Source organism: Syzygium oleosum, unplaced genomic scaffold (assembly GCF_021117445.2).
Source record: "Syzygium oleosum isolate NSW1041296 unplaced genomic scaffold, Sole_v2.1 Sole_v2.02, whole genome shotgun sequence".
Lineage (NCBI taxonomy): Eukaryota > Viridiplantae > Streptophyta > Magnoliopsida > Myrtales > Myrtaceae > Syzygium > Syzygium oleosum.
This window is the reverse complement of record NW_026607486.1, coordinates 4621805-4644107: the sequence shown is the minus strand read 5'-3', so window position 1 is coordinate 4644107 and position 22303 is coordinate 4621805. Positions and strand designations below refer to the sequence as shown.

General features: G+C 39.0%; 3 protein-coding genes across 5 annotated transcripts; 2 read left to right on the top strand and 1 right to left on the bottom strand.

Annotated features, from left to right (window-relative positions):
* Positions 1–5843: 5843 nt before the first annotated feature.
* Positions 5844–7504, top strand: LOC115668358 (NEP1-interacting protein 1-like). The gene is made up of 4 exons (XM_056306112.1): positions 5844–6012; positions 6506–6684; positions 6773–7009; positions 7115–7504. The coding sequence occupies exons 1-4, from the start codon at positions 5922–5924 to the stop codon at positions 7247–7249; spliced, it is 642 nt and encodes a 213-aa protein (XP_056162087.1). The 5' UTR covers positions 5844–5921; the 3' UTR covers positions 7250–7504.
* A 3147-nt stretch (positions 7505–10651) lies between these two features.
* On the top strand, positions 10652–12383 carry LOC115666246 (NEP1-interacting protein 1-like). Its single transcript, XM_030588011.2, has 4 exons — positions 10652–11087; positions 11375–11553; positions 11643–11879; positions 11987–12383. The coding sequence occupies exons 1-4, from the start codon at positions 10997–10999 to the stop codon at positions 12119–12121; spliced, it is 642 nt and encodes a 213-aa protein (XP_030443871.1). The 5' UTR covers positions 10652–10996; the 3' UTR covers positions 12122–12383.
* A 251-nt stretch (positions 12384–12634) lies between these two features.
* LOC115666223 (V-type proton ATPase subunit B 2) lies at positions 12635–18307 on the bottom strand. Of its 3 annotated transcripts, none has more exons than XM_056308636.1 (15): positions 17963–18307; positions 17450–17534; positions 16977–17032; positions 16798–16896; positions 16186–16245; positions 15758–15869; positions 15431–15639; positions 14956–15084; positions 14658–14795; positions 14295–14445; positions 14102–14184; positions 13623–13670; positions 13485–13538; positions 13320–13403; positions 12635–13197 (listed from the first exon to the last, which is right to left on the bottom strand). In XM_056308636.1, exons 2-15 carry the CDS (start codon positions 17505–17507, stop codon positions 13012–13014), a joined length of 1467 nt encoding a protein of 488 aa, XP_056164611.1. In that variant the 5' UTR covers positions 17508–17534; positions 17963–18307; the 3' UTR covers positions 12635–13011. The 3 variants fall into 3 exon arrangements, with proteins under 3 accessions (XP_056164611.1, XP_056164612.1, XP_056164613.1); XM_056308637.1 differs by lacking the exon at positions 17963–18307 and adding an exon at positions 17655–17790; XM_056308638.1 differs by lacking the exon at positions 17963–18307 and adding an exon at positions 17623–17784.
* Positions 18308–22303: the final 3996 nt, after the last annotated feature.

The window sequence follows — 22303 nt, the reverse complement described above, 5'->3', positions numbered from 1 at the left end:
ACTTCCAACTCAATGGTGTTTTTTGAGCATCAATTTCTCATTCATTCACCCATCAATTTATCCCATATTTCCAATATTAATTAGGTTATGCATTCTTTCATTCAAGTAGTTTAAACAGGTCACCCATTCTTTCATTTTTTTGGTCTATTGTTACCTTGCAAAACTCTAGTGAATATGCTATGAGGGAGCTTTCGCATTCAAAACGCAACACCTGTAAGCATATCCAAACAGGAGGGTCATAAACTGTACTTGACAGACGACTCCCTTCATATGTAACTGTTATCATAATAGACTAAGATGTCTGGACTGGTCAAAGATATTCATGGACTTTGCTAGCAACGGATGATATGTTATATATGCATTCCCTCTTATCCTTTTGGAACATACCAAAAGATTGTAACATATATCAGAGGATATCGAACCACGACAGCAATGTGTTGCTTATCACGCGGCCACAAGCTCACACTTATCAGCTGGCGAATGCAGCTTCTATGCTTCCTTAATTACTTTCGCGGTGAACATTCCGTTGACAGGCGAGTTGAGTGTTCATAATGTGTCCACTCTAAAGGCGAGAACTAAGAAATTCTAGGTGCAGTCCACATCAAAGAGGTGCAAACAAATTTTCTGTGTCTACCGTCAGCGATTCAAACGAAGGATCACAAGTATATCTTTCCCCCAACTTCTACATATTCCCCAAACAGTTCATTCAACAAATACAGCCCTCAAAATAAAAGGAGGATTTATTTTTTCATCCGAGTATGTATAAGGGAGGAGTATACGTGGACGAATTCCGTTTCTTTGGCTGGAGAAGCTAGTGAGCCATCATAAGTTGCTCCTCAAAACTGGTGTGGGTTCAGGCAAGCCTACTGCTTATGCCCAAAAATGACCAACTTTTGGTTATTATGGATAAGTGATAGACTGGGTTGATGATAGCAGAGTTCGATCATTAATGAACAAATTACCGATAACTTGATGGAAATCGACAACTTGCCAGCGAAATCATTGATAACACAATATGAAGTTATCAACAAGAGTCTTGAAGTTTCTTGACAAAGTCGTCGATATCGACGGTGGGCTATCAACACTAAGATAACCGTTGGTTGGTTATGTCACATCCGTCCGTGAAGTAGCTTCTAGTAACCACCGAAAGGAGTTATATTTTCTTTCAAATTTAGTAATCGCCATGTGTAACCGACGTTTGTAAGAGTTATAAATACCCCAAGTGTACTCTTTGTAAAGCCCTTCAATCAATCCAACAACTCAACGTTCTCGTAAATTTATCTTTATCTTTACTTTTTTGCAATTTAATTTCTTATACTTAGATCATCGTCGTCGATTAAATTCCAACCTTGTATCATCGCACTTTGATGTCAATTAAATTCTAGTAATGTGTTTTGTATATCTTCGTCGATTAAATTTCGACGAAGCATATCTGTTCCTTGTGATTCTTTGAGACTCATGTTTAGAATCGCCACAAAACCCGTCTCTTCTTAATAAAATCAAAGAACCAATTTCACTGAAAGGTATTTTGTCGACGAACTATTTTAGACGAATGTCGTTTTGTTACGCCTGGTGTGACAACTTGTGCTTCGATTTGAGGAAATACAATGTCAAGAACAAGGAATCATCTAGAACGTAACAATGTTGCGGTAACGATCCCAATGGCAGCTAGGATTATCAAAGGTTCGGTTCGGTTTAGTTTGGGTTTTCAGGAAAACTGAACCAAACCGTTTAGGTGTGCATTAGCTTTGAACCAAACCGCAACTCGACCGGTTCAGTTCGGTTCGGTTTTTCTGTTTCCTTTTTTGTAATATTAAGAAAGGGTTTAGTTAAAAAGGAGAGAGATTGTGTAAGTTGTAATATTAAGAAGAGGGGCAATTTTCAGTTTGAATCGAAACTATTCGAACCGAAATAAAAATTAAATATTTTTCATTATCCAAACCGAAACCCAAACCGAAAATGCACGAAATTTCAGTTTGGTTCCGGTTTCAGTTCGATTCTTCCACCGTCAATGGCAATGATGGGTCTATGCACTCCGAATGCCAGGGGGCAAACTTTTCCCGACTCTTAATGAGGATCAATCAAGAGAAGTTGCACCAAATCCTCATATTTTGGCCACTATGAAGAGATTGTTCGAAGAGCGACGAAACAATATAGCCAATTACACTATGAGTCACACGTTAGACGTGATCAGGCCTATCGTGCTCAATGCCATGAATGATGTTTTCTCGGGGTCGGAATCGTCCAATCAACCACCATTATTCATTCCAGTTGTAACAAGGTACATTCCTAGTCCCTCTTCATCTATTGATGCTAATAATATTGGTCAGAGTAGTCAACCCTCTATAAAAATTATGCGAAGGCTTGATTTTTCTAATCAATGTCACATTAATGAGAATAATCAAGCTAATGTTGGTCAAAATAACAAAATTGATGACAATAATATGGCAAATCAAATTGGTCAACGGGCCGGTCAATTGCCGAATGTTGAAGATATAAGGCCAATTATATTCGATGTGAATATTCCTATTACGCCTAACATGCCGATTATCATTGATAATCTGGTAAGACTGATGTTACCTCCTAAGAGGCAAAATGGCTAACCAAATCCACAATTAAACCCAGTTCAGTGTATCAAAGAAGTTCGGCAATAATTGCTATTTGACAGGGGTGTTTTCACACTTGTTTGCGGAAACCACATTTGAATGTGTCGATAACCAACCTTTTTCAAGAGACTTTGAAATCCTTGAATTTGCCAATTTTACTGGCAAAAATGAACAATCAACAATTGAACACAGTGGTCGATTTATAGCCCAATGCAGAGAAGTAGGGACAAATGAATTTTTAGAACTTCAGTTATTTTCTTTTTCTTTGTCAAAAACTGCCTTTACCCGATATACTCATTTACCACCTAATTTGGTTTGTGATTGAGCATAGATGGAGAAACAATTTCATCCTTAATTTTATAGAACAATACCTAAGGTATTGATTACTGATTTAGCCATGCTCTATCAATACAATAACGAGTTGGCCTATCATTTTGTTGCTCGATTCAAAAAGGCCGAAAATAGTGTCTTACTTCACTCTTAGAGAAAGAATTCACAAATTTGGCTTTCGATGAATTGAAATTCAATCTAAGGCTCCATTCGTTTTGCGAAAAATATTTTCCAGGAAAACATTTTCCGAGTTTTCCGATGTTCGGGGGCAGAAAATAAACTAACCTCGGAAAACATTTTCCCTCAATGAGTGAAAACATGAAGAAAAGTAAGGAAAATGTTTTACTCTTTTGAAAAGTGGAAAACATTTTCCGCCGGACTCCTTCTTGCCTCGCCGGCCGTCGGTGCCATCGCAGCCGGTCGCTGCTGGTCGCCGGTCCCCGCCACCGCTCGCCCGTTGCTCGCCGCTGCCATCAGTCGCCGGTCGTGAAACACCAGAAAATATTTTCCGAAACTTTTTCAGATTTCAGTCAAATACCGAAAAATTAAGCCATTTTCCGGGAACATGACTTCCTGGAAAATATTTTCCAAATATGTTATATTTTCCGTCAAACGAATGGAGCCTAAAAGAAAAATTCAAAGGCCAAAACTTTGCCGTTATTTCAATTGGCAACGCAAGTGTCTAAGTATGCACAGCTACTTAAGGACAAAGATAGAGAGCCACATGAAAATTTTACACAAAACATGGCTTTGGTGAAAAAACGTGTCAAATGATGAATTTGACCAAGATAACATTCGGCAAAGAAAAATCGAATTTGCCAACGACAAAGGGGCACGTTATGACTTATGATTATGTAATATAAAAGAATTACATGATCAATGAATCATTCGATTCTTTTAAAAGAGGGCATATGTTTACAGCAAAAATGACCAACTTTTGGTTATTATCGACAAGTAATAGACTTAGTCAATGAGAGCAGAATTTGATCATTTATGAACAGAATTACCGATAACTTAAAGGAAATCGACAACTTGTCAGCGAAGTCATCGACAACACAACATGAAGTTATTGACGAGAGTCTTGAAGTTTCTTGACAAACTCAACGATATCGATGGCGAACAATCGAAACAAAGATAACCGTTGGTTGGTTATGTCATATCCATTCGTGAAGTAATTTCTAGTAACCACCAAAAGTGAGTTATTTTTTCTTTCAAAATTAGTAACCGCCATTTGTACAGGGGTTATAAAAACCCTACATGTACTCTTTGTAAAAGGGAAAAATACCAAAAAAATCTTAAACATATTGAATTGATATCAATTCGATCATAAACTTTTCAATTGACCAATTTAATCCTAAACCTTTTCACATTAGTACCAATTCAGTCCATCTAACCAATTAGGCTGAAAATCACTAACATGGACATTGACCATCCTAAGTGGCATGGCCGTCATTGACGTAAACATTTTTAATAATATTTTAATTTTTTTATAATTTTTTGTTCTTTTCTTTTCTTTTTTATTGTTATTATTCTTTTTTCTTTTTTCTTTCACAAAAAATCAATTATTTCGAAAAAATATTCTTTTTTGATGATCGTCTCTATCGTTTTATGGAAATGAATTATCGAAGAATATTTTCATCAACAACAAAAAATGTTTTGGTGTAAATTGTTTTTGATTTATTGTAAATAATATAAACGATCATTTTTCATAAAATCATTGATAATCCATGAAACAAGCAAGCTCTAACTTTACATTCCCCAAACTAAATGGACTTTTCTTTTTAACAAAAATGATTACATTATTTATAAAAAAGGTTTTACAACCTTCCATATAATTTTGTTTTCGATATTTTATTTTGGAAAATGACTCTTAATAGTAAATGAACTAAATATTCCGAGTGTAAATAATATCAATATCAGCTAATCTCACTCTTATCACAAGACTCTTCATACGTATCATGCATCGAATGAACTCTATTTTCGAGTATGAGTCGACTGAACGTAGAGTCTAATGGGCTAATCAAAATTCATGAATTTGCTTAATACATTCTAATTATAACCTCAAACTTAATGGATTAGAAATTTTGAGTCAAAGAAGGGAAAATGACAGAAATAATTTCTTGAACTTTAACCCAACGTGCAATGTGGTCCTTTAACTTTTAATTTGTTCAATACGATCCTTAAACTATAGCCCAAAATGCAACGTGGTCCTTGAATTTTTAAATTGTTCAATGTGGTCCATGAACCTTTGGTACATGTTCAATCTAGTCCATCGATTATATAAAAATGATCAATGTTGTCCCTGAACTTGAATTAATTGAATGACAATATTGAACATTTTCATATAGTTCGAGGATTAAATTGAATATGTACCAAAAGTCTAAGAACCACATTGCATATCGGGGTAAAGTTTAAGGATCACATTAAACAAATTAAAAATTTAGAGATGAAATTATACATTTGGCCAAAATTCATGGATTATTTCTGTCATTATCGCGTCAAAAAATTAGTCAAAAAAGCTGGATGAACAAGCGCACATCACCGCGTGGCGATGGTGAAAATGGAAGGGAGTTCGGTAGACACATGAAGTCAACTACTAGATTTCAATAAGAAGAAGTCAATTACTCAGATTGTTACGTAACTTCACCAATCTGAACAAAAGAAGAAGCCACCTGGAAATCGAGATCCATATGCTTTGGTTTTAACTTTTAGCTCTCTCTCAGTCTCAGTCTCAGTATCATATGACTTGATCGACGACTTGTCAAAGCTCGTTCTTCTCGCGTGTTTCACATCTGGGATAATGCCTTTTTTACCAGACCCGTACTGGGGGACGCTACAGTGTCGTTTGCGGCATTTCCATGCAAATTCCACACAGTCGCCGACGACTTCGTATAAAAAGCTCTTCCGCTTCCTCGTCTCCGTGGATCCGACTTCGAACGCGAAGGCTCGATTCTAAAGCTTCGTTCCGGGGTTTCGGCTTTTGCAATGGAGAAGGCATGGGTTCGGTGCTGCGATGGAGTCTCTGCAATCGTCTTCACCGTTTCTTATGCAGTCTCCCTCTTCTTCTTAGCTATTGGTACGTCCAGGTTCTTTGCTTTTTGATGTTTCCTTCAGTCCAGTCGAAAGAAGTTATAAATTAAACATTGAATATCGAACGAAAGTTACAAAGCTCGGGTAAGAGGAAAAAGGAAAGAGCATCGCGCTCGAGAATTTTCGGTTGAAAATATAAATCGGTGTGGCTTTCGTAGTTATTTTTTGCAGTTTTCGCGAAAGTATGAGGTCGTGCAGACTCTTTCGTATGGTTAGTTACACTTTGCTAATTGAAATGTTAAATTGGGCTATTTGAGCATGTTAAGGCAATCGTCAATCACCATATCAGAAGTAATATTTCATCACATGCTTTCTAGTTTCTTTAAAACATCTGACTAGCAAATATTTCTAATCACTAAGTTTCCATGTTCTGCATAATAGGACGTTGATATTGATTCCGTGTTAAATTTCCATTGACCCCCTAATACTCAATTATCTCAACAACTGCGATGACCCCGTGCGACCTCACTATTTTGCAGTCGGAAGTACACTGGGAGCATTCGTGGGAGTTCTGATCAATGTGAAAAGCCGGAACAACCTCTTTTACAGCGTGGTGGTAGGAGCAATTGCTGGCGGCAAGTTCTTGACTAATGCCTTCAGAATGTCCATTTCTTTCTGGCTGTCTGATGATTGTTTTTTCAGCAACATTCTTCAATCGGTAAGTTCTCGACTTCTCAAGGCTCGAGCTTGGGTCAATTGTAACTTCTCAGATATTTACTTCCTAATCCCTCATCTGCTCTTTGTAGACTGACTCGACGACAGAACTCCATGCCGGAGAATTAGTTCAACAGTTGTTGTATAGTCTCACCCTGTCGAGATTAGAGCAGACTCTGGCACATGCCGACAATATGATCAGCGAAATCACGGTAGACCACACCAAAGTGTCGAAGAATTTGTGCGACAGGATTCCTAGGATTAAAATAACAGAGGACCGCTTGTTGGATTCTTCGGGAAACAGAAACTCCTGCTCAATATGCCTTCAGGTTTGTATTCTAGACTAGACTGAGAGAATTTGACCCATGACTCGTTTTTACCTGGTTTTAAAACTCCATTCCTTTGCTTGATCCTCATTCTCGTTCATGATCCAGGACTTCGAATGTAAAGATGAGGCGAGGAGACTGCCTAACTGTCGCCACTTGTTTCATCTGCATTGCATCGATAAGTGGATTTGCAAGCAAAGATCTTGTCCTTTATGTAGAAGTCCCGTAGTTCAAGTGAATTAATTAGGTTATGCATTCTTTCATTCAAGTAGTTTAAACAGGTCACCCATTCTTTCATTTTTTTGGTCTATTGTTGCACTGCAAAACTCTAGTGAATATGCTATGAGTGAGCTTTCGCATTCAAAATGCGACACCTGTAAACATATCCAAACAGAAGGGTCACTTAGACAATACTACCTTTGTATGTATGTAACTGTTATCAGAATAGACTAAGATTTCTAGATTTGTCAAAGAAATTCATGAACTTTGCTCTAGCAACTGATGACATGTTATAAATGCATTCCCTCTGATCCTTTTGGAACATACCAAAAGATTTTAACATATATCAGAGGATATCGAACCAAGACTGCAATGTGTTGCTTATCACACTGCGACAACCCACCGTCCCACACTTATCAGCTGGTGAATGCAGCTTCTATGCTTCCTAAATTACTTTCGCGGTGAACATTCCGTTGACAGGTGAGTTGAGTGTTCACAAATGTGTCTTCTCTAAAGGTGGGAACTAAGAAATTCTAGGTGCAGTCCACATCAAAGAGGTGCAAACAAATTTTCTGTATCTACTGTCAGCGATTCAAACGAAGGATTATAAGTATATCTTTCTCCCAACTTCTACATATTACAGAAACAGTTCATTGAACAATTACAGTCCTGAAAATAAAATGAGGGATTTATTTTTTCAACCGAGAATGTATAAGGGAGGAGTATACGAGGACAAATTCCATTGCTTTGGCTGGAGAAGCTAGGGAGCCATGATAAGTTGCTCCTTAAAACTGGTGTGTGTTCAGGCAAGCCAACAAATGAGATGAGAGAGCACCGATGAGGGGTGACAGCATCAAGATTAATCATGTTTCCAAATGAACTGGTTTTGGTGGCAAGCACGCAACTTCTTTAGATCAGTTTGTGGCGTCAATGCTGTAGTACCGGTCCAGTGCCTTTGCCGGTATACGGTGGAGCAGCTCGTGAGGGAATACGCGAAGCAAAGTCCCAAAACTGATAGATACTGCGGGTGTCGTAGGACCCCCCGCGCCACGAACTTCCTGTCAAACCGTTCAAGGAAAACTCCTGATAAAGCTGAAATATCACGAATGGAAATCACGAATCATTACTTTAAAAAAAAAAAGTCATCAAGTGGAAAACAAACAATAGGAAGAGGAAGAGGAAAACGAAGCAGGACAATCCCATCGGTTTGTATGAGACAGAGAGAGAGACCAGAATTTCAGAAGATGGAGCTTCTTCTCCAACCACGGTTCTCGTAGCTTGAACATCTTTCCCAGTTGCATAATTTGCATATAGGTGCAGGGGAAAAACAAAAAGTTTTGCGCATAGTTTTGCAGTATGGTCGTTCGTAGCAATGCCTTCTTGATTTCCACACAAGAATCTTCTAATCACCTGCATGGCAGCACAAAATAGTCGCCACCTCAGCAAAGTTGGAGAAGTGATAATGCGGAGGAATTCATTCTGACTTTTGCAAAAGTTGAAAGAGTGCATTTATTTCACCAAAAATTAACAATTTTAAAAACGTTTTTCTTAAAATGATTGTTTGTATTTAGTAACGAAATGAACCAACGCGGCATAAACTATTGTTGATCCTGAAAATATTTGTCATTAACTAATTTTTCAAACGATATAACTAATCATTTTTCAAAAAATATTTTCGAAGTTATTAATTATCGAGGAAGCAAACACATTATAAGTCTGCATATCACAAACCGAAATGATTAGACTTTTCTTTTCGAAGAGAATGACTAAAACTCAATTACATTCTATATAAAAAAAATTTAGAATCTTGCATATAATTATGGTTTTTGTGTTTTTAGAAATGACTTATAGTAGTAAAATGAACTAAATGTTAGAATGCAAATAATGCCAATATCGGCTAATCTTTCTTCATCACAAGACTACTCATAAATTTAATGCATAGGCCCATCAAAATGATGAGTTGGCTCAAATTGAAAACGATCTGACCCATTTTGACTCATTTTTATGTAATACATATTTTGTGATCCATACCTGACTCGGACTCGGACCCAAGCATCGATTTCTTTTAGTAATTTTTCTCCTAAATATGAATAATAGCATAAACTAACCAATTAAAAACAAATTAAACATGAAACAAAATAGCAAATAAGCAATTACTAAATTTTTTTTGATAAATCAAGTTATTAAAACGCATCTCTTGTTATTTCTTTTAGTGCTAAATTTGATTTAATTTAGCAAAAGAGATCATACCTAAGAAGATATACATGACATAAACTTCTACTCTCGTAAGCACTAAAAAGGTCTGAAAATACTCAAATATTTGAAAATATGAGTCTAAATTGGCATGGAATTAATTTCTCAGTCGTCGACACCTACGATGCTCTGATTTGGTCCATAATATGGTAAGTATAACATCCCTCGTGATTGATGAATTAATTAATTATACACTTGAAAACCGTACAGACTTATCAATCGAATTCGAGAGAATACATGTGTGAGTACGAAAATATCCAACAAAATGATTTTTCCCTAGCGTATATATCTGCATGAACGAAGGATGCACAAAGAGAAGATTTCCGAAAATTATTACATGTACAATGTCAATTTGAACAAATTGGGTTTACTCACTAATTTCCCTTTTCTTCATGGTATTGAAAGAAAAGAAAATGGGAGGATCAATACGGGCGTTACGGAAGTAGCCCATGTTCGGCCCAAAAAGCAGGGCATGTGGTCCATTAGAACGAAGGTCGTGTGCACCCACCCGAACCCAAGATTCAAGCTGCTCAGAGGCTAAGGCCCAGCCCAATGATTATTCCCATAGGGTGCCGGCACGCTTTCGATCAATGGGTCTCGAGTTATTTAGCGAGATAAAAATGGGTTCACGACACGACAGATTCATTAGAGCCCATCTATAACTTGCGCTCTATATTGACAAACTCATCCCGACCTCTCCTCAAAATTTGAAGTGACCGATATTTCGCCCGTTTCATCAAATACGAGCCAAAATACGGGCTCTCGACCCATTTTGCCAACTCTGATCACGCATCGAATGGACTTTAATTTTGGGGTCCAAATCGACCCAGTAGATTCCGACGGGCTAATCGAAACCCGCGAATTCGCTCAGTAGATTCTAATCATTTGAGCCCTCAAACTCAATGGATTGCGAAATTTCGAGTCAAAGACTTATTAAGAAAAGCTGGATGAATAGAACACGAAGCCAAGTCAACTACTCATATTCCTAGGTTGACTCGATCCTACGGCAAAACATCCATCGAAATCGGGATGCGAATCTCTCAAATTCTTTTGTTTTCTTTGGAACTATGCGACTCTAGATTAACAAATTCACTGTCACAGGACATACGGAAAGTCCAACACTCCACCTAAAAAGCGAGGAGGCGGACAAGAAAACTTCTACTCCCGTTCCGTTCACGTCTCTCCCATCTTTAAGACGCAACCGGATTTTGATTTCCTTTTCGAGGACGAATTTGCATGGGGGAGGGGAGGAAAACAGACCCATCTGAGTTGACCACCTGCAATTCCACGTTCATCTCCTCCGGCCTTGACTCGGCCGTCTTTGTTCTCGAATGTTTCATGTTTTTTGGGCTCATGGACTTTTGACCGAAACCACGCGAGGGGGAGAACGTTCGAACGTCATCGCCTCTGTTTCCACGATGTTTCCACCGGCGGCTTCGTATTAAGGGATCCAACTTTGAACGCCGAGGCTTAGTTTCAAAGAGCTTCGTTCTGCGGGGGGGTCTTCGGTTTTCGTCGATGGAGAAGGTGTGGGTTTGGTGCTGCTATGGAGTGTCTGCGATCATCTTCAGCGTCTCTTATGCTGTCTCCGTCTTGTTCTTAGCTATTGGTACGTCCCATGTTGTGCTGTTGGTCACCTTTTGCATTTTTATCCTGCTCCGGATCATTTTGCTTCTTGATAGCATTTCATGGCATGCTTTCCGGTGTCTTTCCTCGCTGTTCCGAGCCAGGGAGACGGATATCTGAATACCGAATGATTCTGTTCACTAAGTTATCCATGATCTATGTAGTAGGACGTCGATTTTGATTCCGCCGTTTAGTTTCATTGACCACCCGTAATAGCCCATCATCTTGAAAACTGCGATGACGCCGCGGGGACATATCACTCTTTTGCAGTCGGAAGTACATTGGGAGCGTTCACGGGAGTTCTGCTCGGCATGAAAAGCCAGGGCAGCCTCTTCTCTAGGATGGTGGTAGGAGCTGTTGCAGGCAGCGTGCTGTCGATTAACACCTTCAAAACATCCGTTTCCATCTGGCTCTCTGATGATGGTTCGTTCCACGACGTTCTTCAATGGGTAAGTTCTCGGCTTCTCAGGGCTCAGAGCTTGGGTCGATTATAACTTTTCAGATATTTACTTCCTAATCCCCCTTTTGCTCCTGGCAGACTGATTCGACGACAGAACTTGATGCCGGAGAATTAGTTCAACGGTTCCTTTATAATCTCGCCCTGTCGAGAATAGAGCAAACTCTAGCACATGCCGACAACATGATCAGCGAAATCACAGTAGACCGCACCAAAGTATCGAAACATTCATTCGACAGGATTGGCAGGATCAGAATAACAGAGGACCACTTGATGGATTCTTCAGGAAACAGAAACTCCTGCTCGATATGCCTTCAGGTTTGTATTTTTAGACTAGACTTGGATAATTCGACCCATGACTCGCTTTTACCTAGTATTAAAACTCCATTCCTTTGCTTAATCCTCATTCTTGTTTACTGATCCAGGACTTCGAATGCAAAGACGTGGCGAAAAGACTGCCTAGCTGTCGCCACTTGTTTCATCTGCGTTGCATCGATAAGTGGATTTCCAAGCAGAGGTCTTGCCCTTTATGTAGAAGTCCCATAGTTCGAGTGAATTAATCTGGTTATGCATTCTTTCGTTCAAGTAGTTTGAACAGGTCGCCCATTCTTTCATTGATTCTTGGTCTATTGTAACATTGCCAAACTCTGGTCAATATGCTTATAAGAGAGCTTTTGCATTCAAAATGCAACACCTGTAAACAATCCAAACAGAAGGGTCATCAATTGTACTTAGACACAGCTCCCTTTATATGTACCCGTTGTTAGGACAAGCTAATATGTCCAGACTTGTCAAAGATATTCATGGACTTTGCTCTAGCAACCGACGACATGTCATATGTGCATTCCCTCTTATCCTTTTGGAACAAACCAAAATATTTTGACACATATCCGAGTATACCGAACCACGACAGCCATGTTTTGCCTATCACGCCGCGACAAGCCACCATCTCACAATTATCAGCTGCTGAATGCAGCTTCTATGGTTCCTGAATTAGTTTCACTGGGAACACTATATTGACAGGTGAATTGAGCGTTCGTGACGTGTCCACTTAAAATACGAAAACTAAGAAATTATAGCTGCAGTTCACATCAAACAGATGCAAACAAATTTTCTGTATCTACCGTCAGCGATTCAGACCAGAAGGATTATAAGTATATCTTTCTCCCAACATTGTGTGTTTCTGAAACAGTTCATTCAATAAATACAGCCCTGAAAATATAAGGGAGGAATTATACTTTTATGCGACAAAGTATAAGGGAGGAGCATATGACGATGAATTCCGTTTATTTGGCTGGAGAAGCTAGTGAGCCATCATAAGTTGCTCCTCAAAACTGGGGTTGATTCAGACAAGCCAACAAGAGATGACAGAGCACCGGTGAACAGCACCAAGACTAGTCCTGTTTTGCAATGAACTGATTATTGGTGACAAGCACGCAACTTCTTTAGATCAGTTCGTGGAGTCACGGTTGTAGTACTGGTCCAGTGTCTTTGCTGGTATACGGTGGAGCAGCTCGCGAGGGAATATGCGAAGCAAAGTCCATGCCAAGTCAAGAGACTGATAAATATTGCGGGTGTCATAGGCCCCCTGCATCACAAATTTCCTCTCGAACTTTTCAAGGAACTCCAGATAAAGCTGAAATACGACGAAAAGAAATCACGTATTATTACTTAGAATATCAAGGGGAAGACGAACAATAGGAAGAGGAGAAGAATATCGAAGCAGGAGAATCCAAATGGTTTGAACGAGAGAGAAACCAGATCCTCAGAAGACAGAGCTTCTTCTCCAACCACGGCTTTCATAGCTTGAACATCTTTCCCAATTGCATAGTTTGCATATAGCTGCAGGAAAACCAGTAAAAGCTCAATACCAAGTACCAGCATTTCGATAAAGATTAAACTATCTATTTCACAAAGAAATACCTGGTTGGAGACATCAGCATGGTCTCTACGAGTCATTCCCTCGCCTATTGCACTCTGCAAGGTAAAGGGTACAGATTAAACACCTGAAGTTAATCCAAAGGGAACTAGGAAATTCAAATGCAGTAAAAAATGTCTTACTTTCATCAGTCGAGAAAGTGAGGGAAGCACATTGATGGGAGGATATATCTGTTTCAGAAAAGAAATAATGTATAAACAATGATCTTATAAGTAGTCAAGCCTTCAAGATAAAGCTAAGCACCCTTTGGTATAGTCAGAAAGATTACATTTCCAGCCATACAACCAGAGTATTTAGCAAAGTAATAAATTAAGTGATCAATCACATAAGCAGTAAATGCCATCGAACATAATATAATTTAATTATGTTTGCCACTGAACTAGCTCATTAATTTCTCCTATAAGAGAAGCATATAAACCACCTCATAAAATGATTGCTTCCATGCACCAAAGTACTTATCTCTTTAGGCGTACAAAAGTTGTAAAACGATTATACCACTCTATGGGACAATAAAATGCATTTGAGACAGCAATTTAGAACAAAACGCGGTACAAGAAGTCGGGGCAAGTTCTCCGCATCATAACGTTTGAACCCAACTAACCTGTCGATTGTGAAGTTGTCTGTCGATATATATCTGCCCCTCAGTTATATAACCAGTAAGATCTGGAGTCGGGTGCGTAATATCTAATGAATAAACAGTGAATTATTGACATCCCATCAGCATAACAAGAATAAACTATATTAGGTGTGGAGAAATGACTGGAATGCAGACCTTGTGTAAGCATTAAACCCACCATCATTAGGCATAGTCAAAATAGGAATTTGAGTGATGGAGCCCTTTCGCCCTTCAATACGCCCAGCACGCTCGTAAATCGTTGCCAGATCAGTGTACATGTACCCAGGATACCCACGCCTTCCAGGTACTTCCTCTCGTGCAGCTGATACCTACAGGCAGATGAGAGCTCAAAATTATCAGTCAGAATTTGTAAAGGACTAAGAATTTTTTGGCCCCAAACTGATTGCAAGTCCAGCTGCAGTTTTCCAGTGCTCAAGGAGAAACGAAGAACCAAGAGCTTGCCTCATTAATGAACAATTAACAGCAAGACTAACTCTCATAATATGGTCATTATGGCGACTCTTTTTCAGACTATCCTTACCTCACGAAGGGCATCTGCATACGAACTCATGTCTGTGAGAATGACTAAGACATGCTTCCCACAATCATAAGCCAGATACTCAGCAGTTGTAAGAGCAATTCGTGGAGTGATGATGCGTTCAATAGTTGGATCATTGGCCTAAACAAAAGAGCAAACTTTGTAAAATGAAATACAGGCACCCATACAACCCTTTAATCAGCAAGGATATCTATATCACAAACTCAATCTACAAACTTGCAAAAATTGCCAGAAAGAAAAAATCTGTGAGACAACCAACTATCAGCTCATTAGAAATTACCAGATTAAGGAAAAGGGTCACTCTCTCCATTGATCCATTTTCCTCAAAGTCGCGTTTGAAAAATTGTGCAGTTTCCATGTTCACTCCCATAGCTGCAAATACTATGGCAAAATTGTCCTCTTCGCCATCCTACATAAATTTGTAGCACATCCTTCAGAAATAATATTGAAAGAGAGTGTTTGGAATAGTAGAGCAAAACGAAGACTTACAGCATCGATTCTCAAAGAAAGCAACAACTAAAATAAGATCAGAAATCTTCATTAAAGAATGCATTTAGCAATTGAGAAGTCCAGCATATAATAGTGGTGCTAGTCAGTCGAACGATAAAATACATTTTAGGTGAATTCTGAACCTTCATTCCATAACCGTACGAAAATTCCGTGAAATTAACTGTATTTCATTAAATTATCAAGGCAATAGAACTCTTAGAGCAGGGTATCATAACATCGGTATACGGCAAAAATGCTACATATACCTCGGTAATACTGTCAGCCTTCTCCAATCGCTTCACGAGACCAGCCTGGCGGCAAATCTGAGCAGCTATTTCGTTATGAGGAAGACCAGCAGCAGAGAAAAGTGGGATCTTCTGTCCACGAGCTATGGAATTCATTACATCAATGGTGGAAATTCCTGTTTGTATCATCTCTTCCGGGTAGGTTCTTTCACTGGGATTTATAGAACTTCCTAAGAAAGAGAAAGTTCATATGAGACTACAAGAAAGTTCTTGGGATTGCCACAGGTGCCTTGGAATATAAATGGCTTCATGGCCAATCAAAAATACTGTCACAATGACACAACTCACCAGAAATATCTAGGTAAGCCTCCGGCAGAATTGGAGGGCCATTATCAATGGGCTTCCCAGAACCATTAAATATGCGCCCCAGCATATCCTGGGATACAGGTGTTTTCAGAACCTGCAATAGAAGAAAAATGTCGGAACTCCATGAAAGTTTTCTAAAGGTTCTTCTATTTATCTAAGATTAAAGAGAGTAGATGCTGGCATAGCTGAAGAGATTTGTGAAGGCAGAAAACAATGCACTTTTGACAGCTCTTTCAAGAGGCCAAGGCTTTGACATATACCAAATTATGTCTCATGCTACAAGTGAAATCTTGTTGCCAACACGTAGGAGTATTTTGTTCCCAAGTATAGAACAGAGAAATCTAACTCTTTATTTCTACAGGAAGCTGAAACATCATTTTACTCAGAAAACTAAAACAATGCATAATTACCTCGCCAGTGAATTGCACAGTGGTGTATTTGTTGTCGATCCCAGAAGTCCCTTCAAAAACCTAGCAACAAGAGAGTGAACATGGATGACCAGAAAGCTTTACATACTGGAAGTCTAAGATGAACGACCACTGGTCACACGAGCATGAGTAGAAACCCATATCCAAATTTTATTGACAGAGAAACTAGTGAATCACAGAACCTACAAAGGTTTGCAAAAAATTATAGACATGTAGGAAAGATTATTAGCCTTTTTCAGAGCCAAAATAACCCAAACCACGACTGGACTTCCATCACTCGAGAGCGAATAAGGTCTATAATTGCCTACACGGAATGCTAATTAGACTCTTAACATTGTTCTCCTCAAGAAACTCGATCACAATTTTTTGATCCCATATGATGTTCTCACGTTTCATCACATATGATATACCCAAGAAAATATTCTTCATGTTCTGCTTTTTCTGATGCTTGCAATGCACGACTGAGATTTCACTAGGTCATTAGCTGAAAAGTATTGCACACAAAAGCGACACAAGTAATACAGTCCAACCAGCAAAGATGCAGTATCGAGAGAGCTAAAGGAAAAAAGAAGAGGCTGGCAACTTAGACTGAACCTGCACAACAGCTTTCTCTCCATCAACTTCAAGGACTTGCCCACGTCTAGTCGTTCCATCTCCCAAGCGGATATTTACTATCTCTTGATACTTTGGTCCCTGATATAACATAAAAATCATCGAACATGTCTGTGCAGGAGTTCACTCAAATCCGTAAAATTATAGCCAGTGAAATCTACCTTGACTTTGTCGAGTATAACCAACGGCCCAGCAACACCAGAGACAGTCCTATACTCTGCAATTTGCGAAGCAATTGTCTGAACAACCGATAATTATGGCCCAGCGACCAAGGCATGCTAGAAATTTGACTTGGACGATAGCCATATAATTCCTCACCTCGTCACCAATACATGTGAAACGACAGAGATTGTATAGATCTAAGCATTACGTGCTTTAACCGCTGTCATGACAGGGGCAGCATAAGCTTTTCAAAAAAAAAAAGAAAGCCACATGGAAAGCGTCGAAAACAACATCCCATGATAAGAGTCATGATTCCCAGCACAGCGGAATTGAAATGGCTAAAGGCACAATAAGCCACAAACAAGGAGACAAAGCTACTCCTCCCCACGATACAAACAAAGCTTAATCACCGGCAGATTTCTATCGTCCGTAGCTCAAATGGTAAGAAAGCGGAGAGGGCCAAAAGCTGTACCCATGCCGATCTCCAGAGTTCCCTCTTCCATGTCAAAACTCTTCGGTGCCGCTCCCATCTTCAAAGCCCCGAGATGCTCGGAAACCTACGCAGAGAAAAAAGCGTTAACCGAAGCGACCGATCAGGAATGCCTAGCGAGCCACCCTCGCACCACGACCGAATCAAGAAGTGACTAGAAGGATGCCGAAACACAGGAAGATCGAACCGCTGCTCGACCGAGCTTTAACTTTGTACTACTCGTACTCGCCCACTGGCGATGGTTTTTTTTTTTCAACAGCGTTTTCAGTTCAATCTCCACTGATTTCCAAGCGTCTCGCGTTCATCATGATCGAAAACTCCATTGATGAGCAAAACGACAAGAGCATTAAAACAAAATCGGTCGAGGCTTACCAGATTCAAACCTCGGTCCAAAACACGTGAAAAAAAAATCCACGAGACGAAAACGCGATTCGATTTCGAACCGGAGGAAAAAAGAAGTGAGCGAGCGAGCGAGAAAGAGAGATAGAAGATCACCAAAGCTTCTAAAGACGGCGAGCGACGGAATCGACGACGGCGAGACTCGCGCAGAAAAGCAGGTGGAATGCGACCAACTCAGTTCGAGGGCAGTAGGCACCGAGGAGGTGATGGTGATGGAGAGACTCGGAACTCACTGGGTGGGAAGCGTCGAGATGGAGGTGGAGAGATCCGACGAGGGTACAAATGTCGTCGTTAATGGAGGAGATCAGGTAGCTTCGTCGCCCGACCAAGCTTTGTTTGGTAGTTTGAATGGCTGCTTCAGTCCCCGCTTTGTCGCGGAACGGGGAGTGTTCCCCCGGTCACGTACTCTCTCTCGCCTTTTTCTCCGGAGGTGGTGATGAGCGGTTTTACGAAAGGTTTTATTACCGGCAAAGTTTGAAAAAGAAAGTAGAAATAGTAAAAAGTTAATATCGCGAAAAACTTCAAACTAGTACGCCTATGATAAGTTTACTTTAAACTAATTTTTTGACCACCAAAAATCTCAAAATGGTACACTTGTGATAAATTTACCCTTAGTTTATTTCCGTTAAATTTTATAGTCAAATTGTTTTGTTAAATGACACGCGGCAATTGACGGATGTACCAATTTTATGTTTTACCCTACGTTTGTCACAAGCGTACCAGTTTATGAGTTTTTGTGGTATTAAGTAGAACTAGAAGGAAATGATACGTACAATATTTTTTAATTTATTTAAATGTTCATAAGATTTTTCATTTTGTTTAATGATGTCCAACTTTCGAAACATGTTCGATATAGTCCTTACATTATGAAAATGTTCAATGTTGTCGCTACACTCAAATTAATGGAATGATAACATTAAATATTTTCATATGGTTCAGCAACTAACTTGAACAAGTATCAATTGAACAAATTAAAATTCCAAACATCACACATTAGACTAAAGTTCAGGGATCACATTGCGCATTGGGTCAAAGTTCATAAACCATTCATGTCATTATTCCAAATTAAAAAGGTAAGAGTCCCATTCCATGTACTTCCTAAACTCGACAGTAAAAATTGAGCTAATAAAATCTTAGTTAAATTTGGACGGTAAATAAGAGACTATTTGATTACCTTCATATAAAGTTTTTCTTTCATTTTTTGAAAGCAAAAACAGTTGGTTGTTCACATTAAAGTACTTACAGATAAAATCGAATTTCTCAAAAACAATAATCAACGTAATTTATTATACGACAAGCATGGAAAAGACTTAAAATTTTCTGAATTTTGGAGTTTTCGCGTTTGATTTTATTCGGTACGAATTGTTTGGAAGCTTCTAAAGTACATAAAAATTGTTCGACCAAAAAAAAATGTACATAAAAATTGATATTAGCATCGCATTGGATATGTAATTTTTCAAGCTTCAAATATCGACGTGTAGAAATAATAAATACTTTATCCACGGAAGGGGGTTTTTTTTAAAGTAAATTGTTTAGAATCTCTTGCTCTCGAGTCACAATACGAATATAACCTATTTTGGTTGATTGGAAAGGTGCCCTTGATCATTTCCTTTCGAGGGAAATGTGCCCTTAATTGGCTTATAGTACTATTCAATCGCAACTCCGTAATACTTGATATTTGCATCTTTCATGTGAGACTCCTAAAAAACGAATTACATAACAATAATAGCACAAACGATATATCGTCCCTACACTTTTAATTGGTGTAATAGGGAACCTGAACTTTTACTTATTTGATACGTCATTCCTTAACTTTTAATTTGTTCAATATGATTCTTGAATTATTGATAAATATCAAAATAGTCCATAAACTATATACAAATATTTAAAAGTTTTGGGATCATAGTGAACGTTGGACCAAAATTTATGAATCATATTGAACAAATTAAAAATTTATGAATTACATTGTACAAAATCAAAGCTCAAGGATTATTTATGCCATCGTCCCAATCACATAAGAACAAACAAGAGCGTGTGTTCAATTCAATTCAGAACCTCATTCTACCGCTAGGATCAGTCCTGGCTAAGTGAAAATAAAGGGGTAATTGACAAAAGACCGCTTCCATCATTGTCATGCTTCCACAACCGACAAAGTGGAGATGATCGATTGCCTAAAAAAATTATTGTGTCGAACATCGATCGGCACGTGGATGAATCGGCAACTTCATCGATGGGTCCACGACAGCGATTCAAGAGGGGCGAAAACATGTGGAATGATTATGCAATTGGCGAGGCAGACAAAAGAAAACGATCGAGGATGATGCTGTTTCGGCTGGAGGAATATCCCATTTTAAATTTTAATCATCCCAAAGACTTAAAAGCGACATGACCTTTCATTCAGGAATATGCGTGTTAGTGCTGAACTTTCGACAGCCATCTTACCGAGAGTTAACCGGGTCAATGCGTCCGGGCTTAGGGTTCAAATTGGCCCCGATGCAAAGTATTCAAACTAGGATTCTCAAGAGTCCGACCCGTTATCTCTACGGACTCTTTACCCCGTATAGACATTTTCCTTAATGGGCCATCGGGTCGTGACTGACAGATGACAATGCTCGGTGACAATTGATCAATGGACTAATGTGCTCTATTGAGAATATTTGGCGCTTCGACATTATGTAGTGCTCCACCACAATCAAATCGTTATGTGGACCGATGCATGCGTAGCTTTTTCATAAGTAGAGACACCGCTGTAGTTGCCGGTTACTTAAATGGGGTTTAAACGACGTTCTAATCCAGACCTGTGCTCTTCACCTCAAATCATTTAATTTACTGCCAAAGTCTTCCGTCTTTAAGTTGATGTTCCAGACGGCGAAAGGCTTTTATCTTAAGGGAATTCGAAAGGGATGTGGACACAATAATGAATGAAAATTGACAAGTGATCATAATCTGCATGGACACGTGATTCGTTGCCGTGGTTTTGAATATCGATAGAACCGCGCGAGGCGATTAATGCGATCTTAGAATGGGATTCCATTTATTAATTCTATGACGGCAAACCAAATGAATACAAAAGGGATAATGACACAAACGGTTCTTGAATTTTGGTTCAATGTGCAATTTGATCCCTGAATTTTTAATTTGTTCAATGTAGTCCATGACCTTTAACTTAATGTTCAATATGGTCTCATGACTTTCGGTACATGTTCAATGTAATCCCTAACCTATATGAAAATGTTCATTGTACTCTTTGAATTTTAATTAATGGTAGGACTATATTAAATATTTTCATATAGTTCAAGGACTAAATTGAACAAGTACAAAAAGTTCAGCGATGACATTAAATAAATTAAAAGTTTATAAACCACATTGCACATTAAGTTAAAGTTCAGGGACTATGTTGAACAAATTAAAAGTTTAGGGACTGCATTGCATATTGGATCAAAGTTTAGAGACTGTTTGTATCATTTTCTCGATACAAAACAATTGTGTGGGCCAATAATACAAATATTACTTATTAGGGGCAAGTCACCTGTAGATTGCGGGAATATGGCCCGAAGCTTAGTAGGCAAGCCCACCTAAATACTTTTTTAAGGCCACTTGCCAAGGCATAGAATATCGTCTCTCTCTCCTCCTTTAAATTCTATGCTCTTCATATATTTTCCGACTTTTTGAACCAAAAAAAAAATTACCGACTTAAGTATCGAAGTATTCTCGATTTCCTAACCGGTCGGGATTAGAAGATTTACTATTTACGGGGAGGAGGTAGATGTTAGGAGGCTTCGGTAGCAAATTGAGGATCCGCTAATTTGCGCAATTTTCCATCACAATCTATTTCGTCCTTATTTTTCACGATCTTATTCCTATCATTGTCGAAGTGTTAACCTAATTTGATTCAATAGTTCTTTTCCCTCGAAAGATTTTCTTATCTTGTTAATTCTTTTCACTAGCTTTCCCTTTTTGCGATACGAGCATGCATGGTATGGATCGTAAGTTCGGAATCGACACAATCGCCCGGGTCTTCACAGCTCAATTCGAAGATCATTCGTTACTCATCCGTTCCAATCCCTTCGACCGACCTTCCTCGTAATTTACTTCGAGGATTCTTGTAGAACCACACGATTTTTCGTCCCCACGTTATTTTTCCACGGTCAAAATCAGACAAGACTTTTGAATTCCTCGTTTCGTTTTCTAAGTCTCGCTTTCTCTCGCGGTTGTTTTCCAATCTAAGGCATCTCGTCTCAACGGATCGATTACTATATGCTGTGGACACAGTGCTCTCTGTGCACATCAGACCGTCGTGATCCGTACGATGAAATTAAAACCAGCGATCCAGCGGCTCGGATTTACCGAGAGCAAATGCACGTCCATCCGAGCGTACCTACGTCGGAATCACGGGATCCAATCAGAAGAAGTTGCAAAAAACCATATAATAGAAGA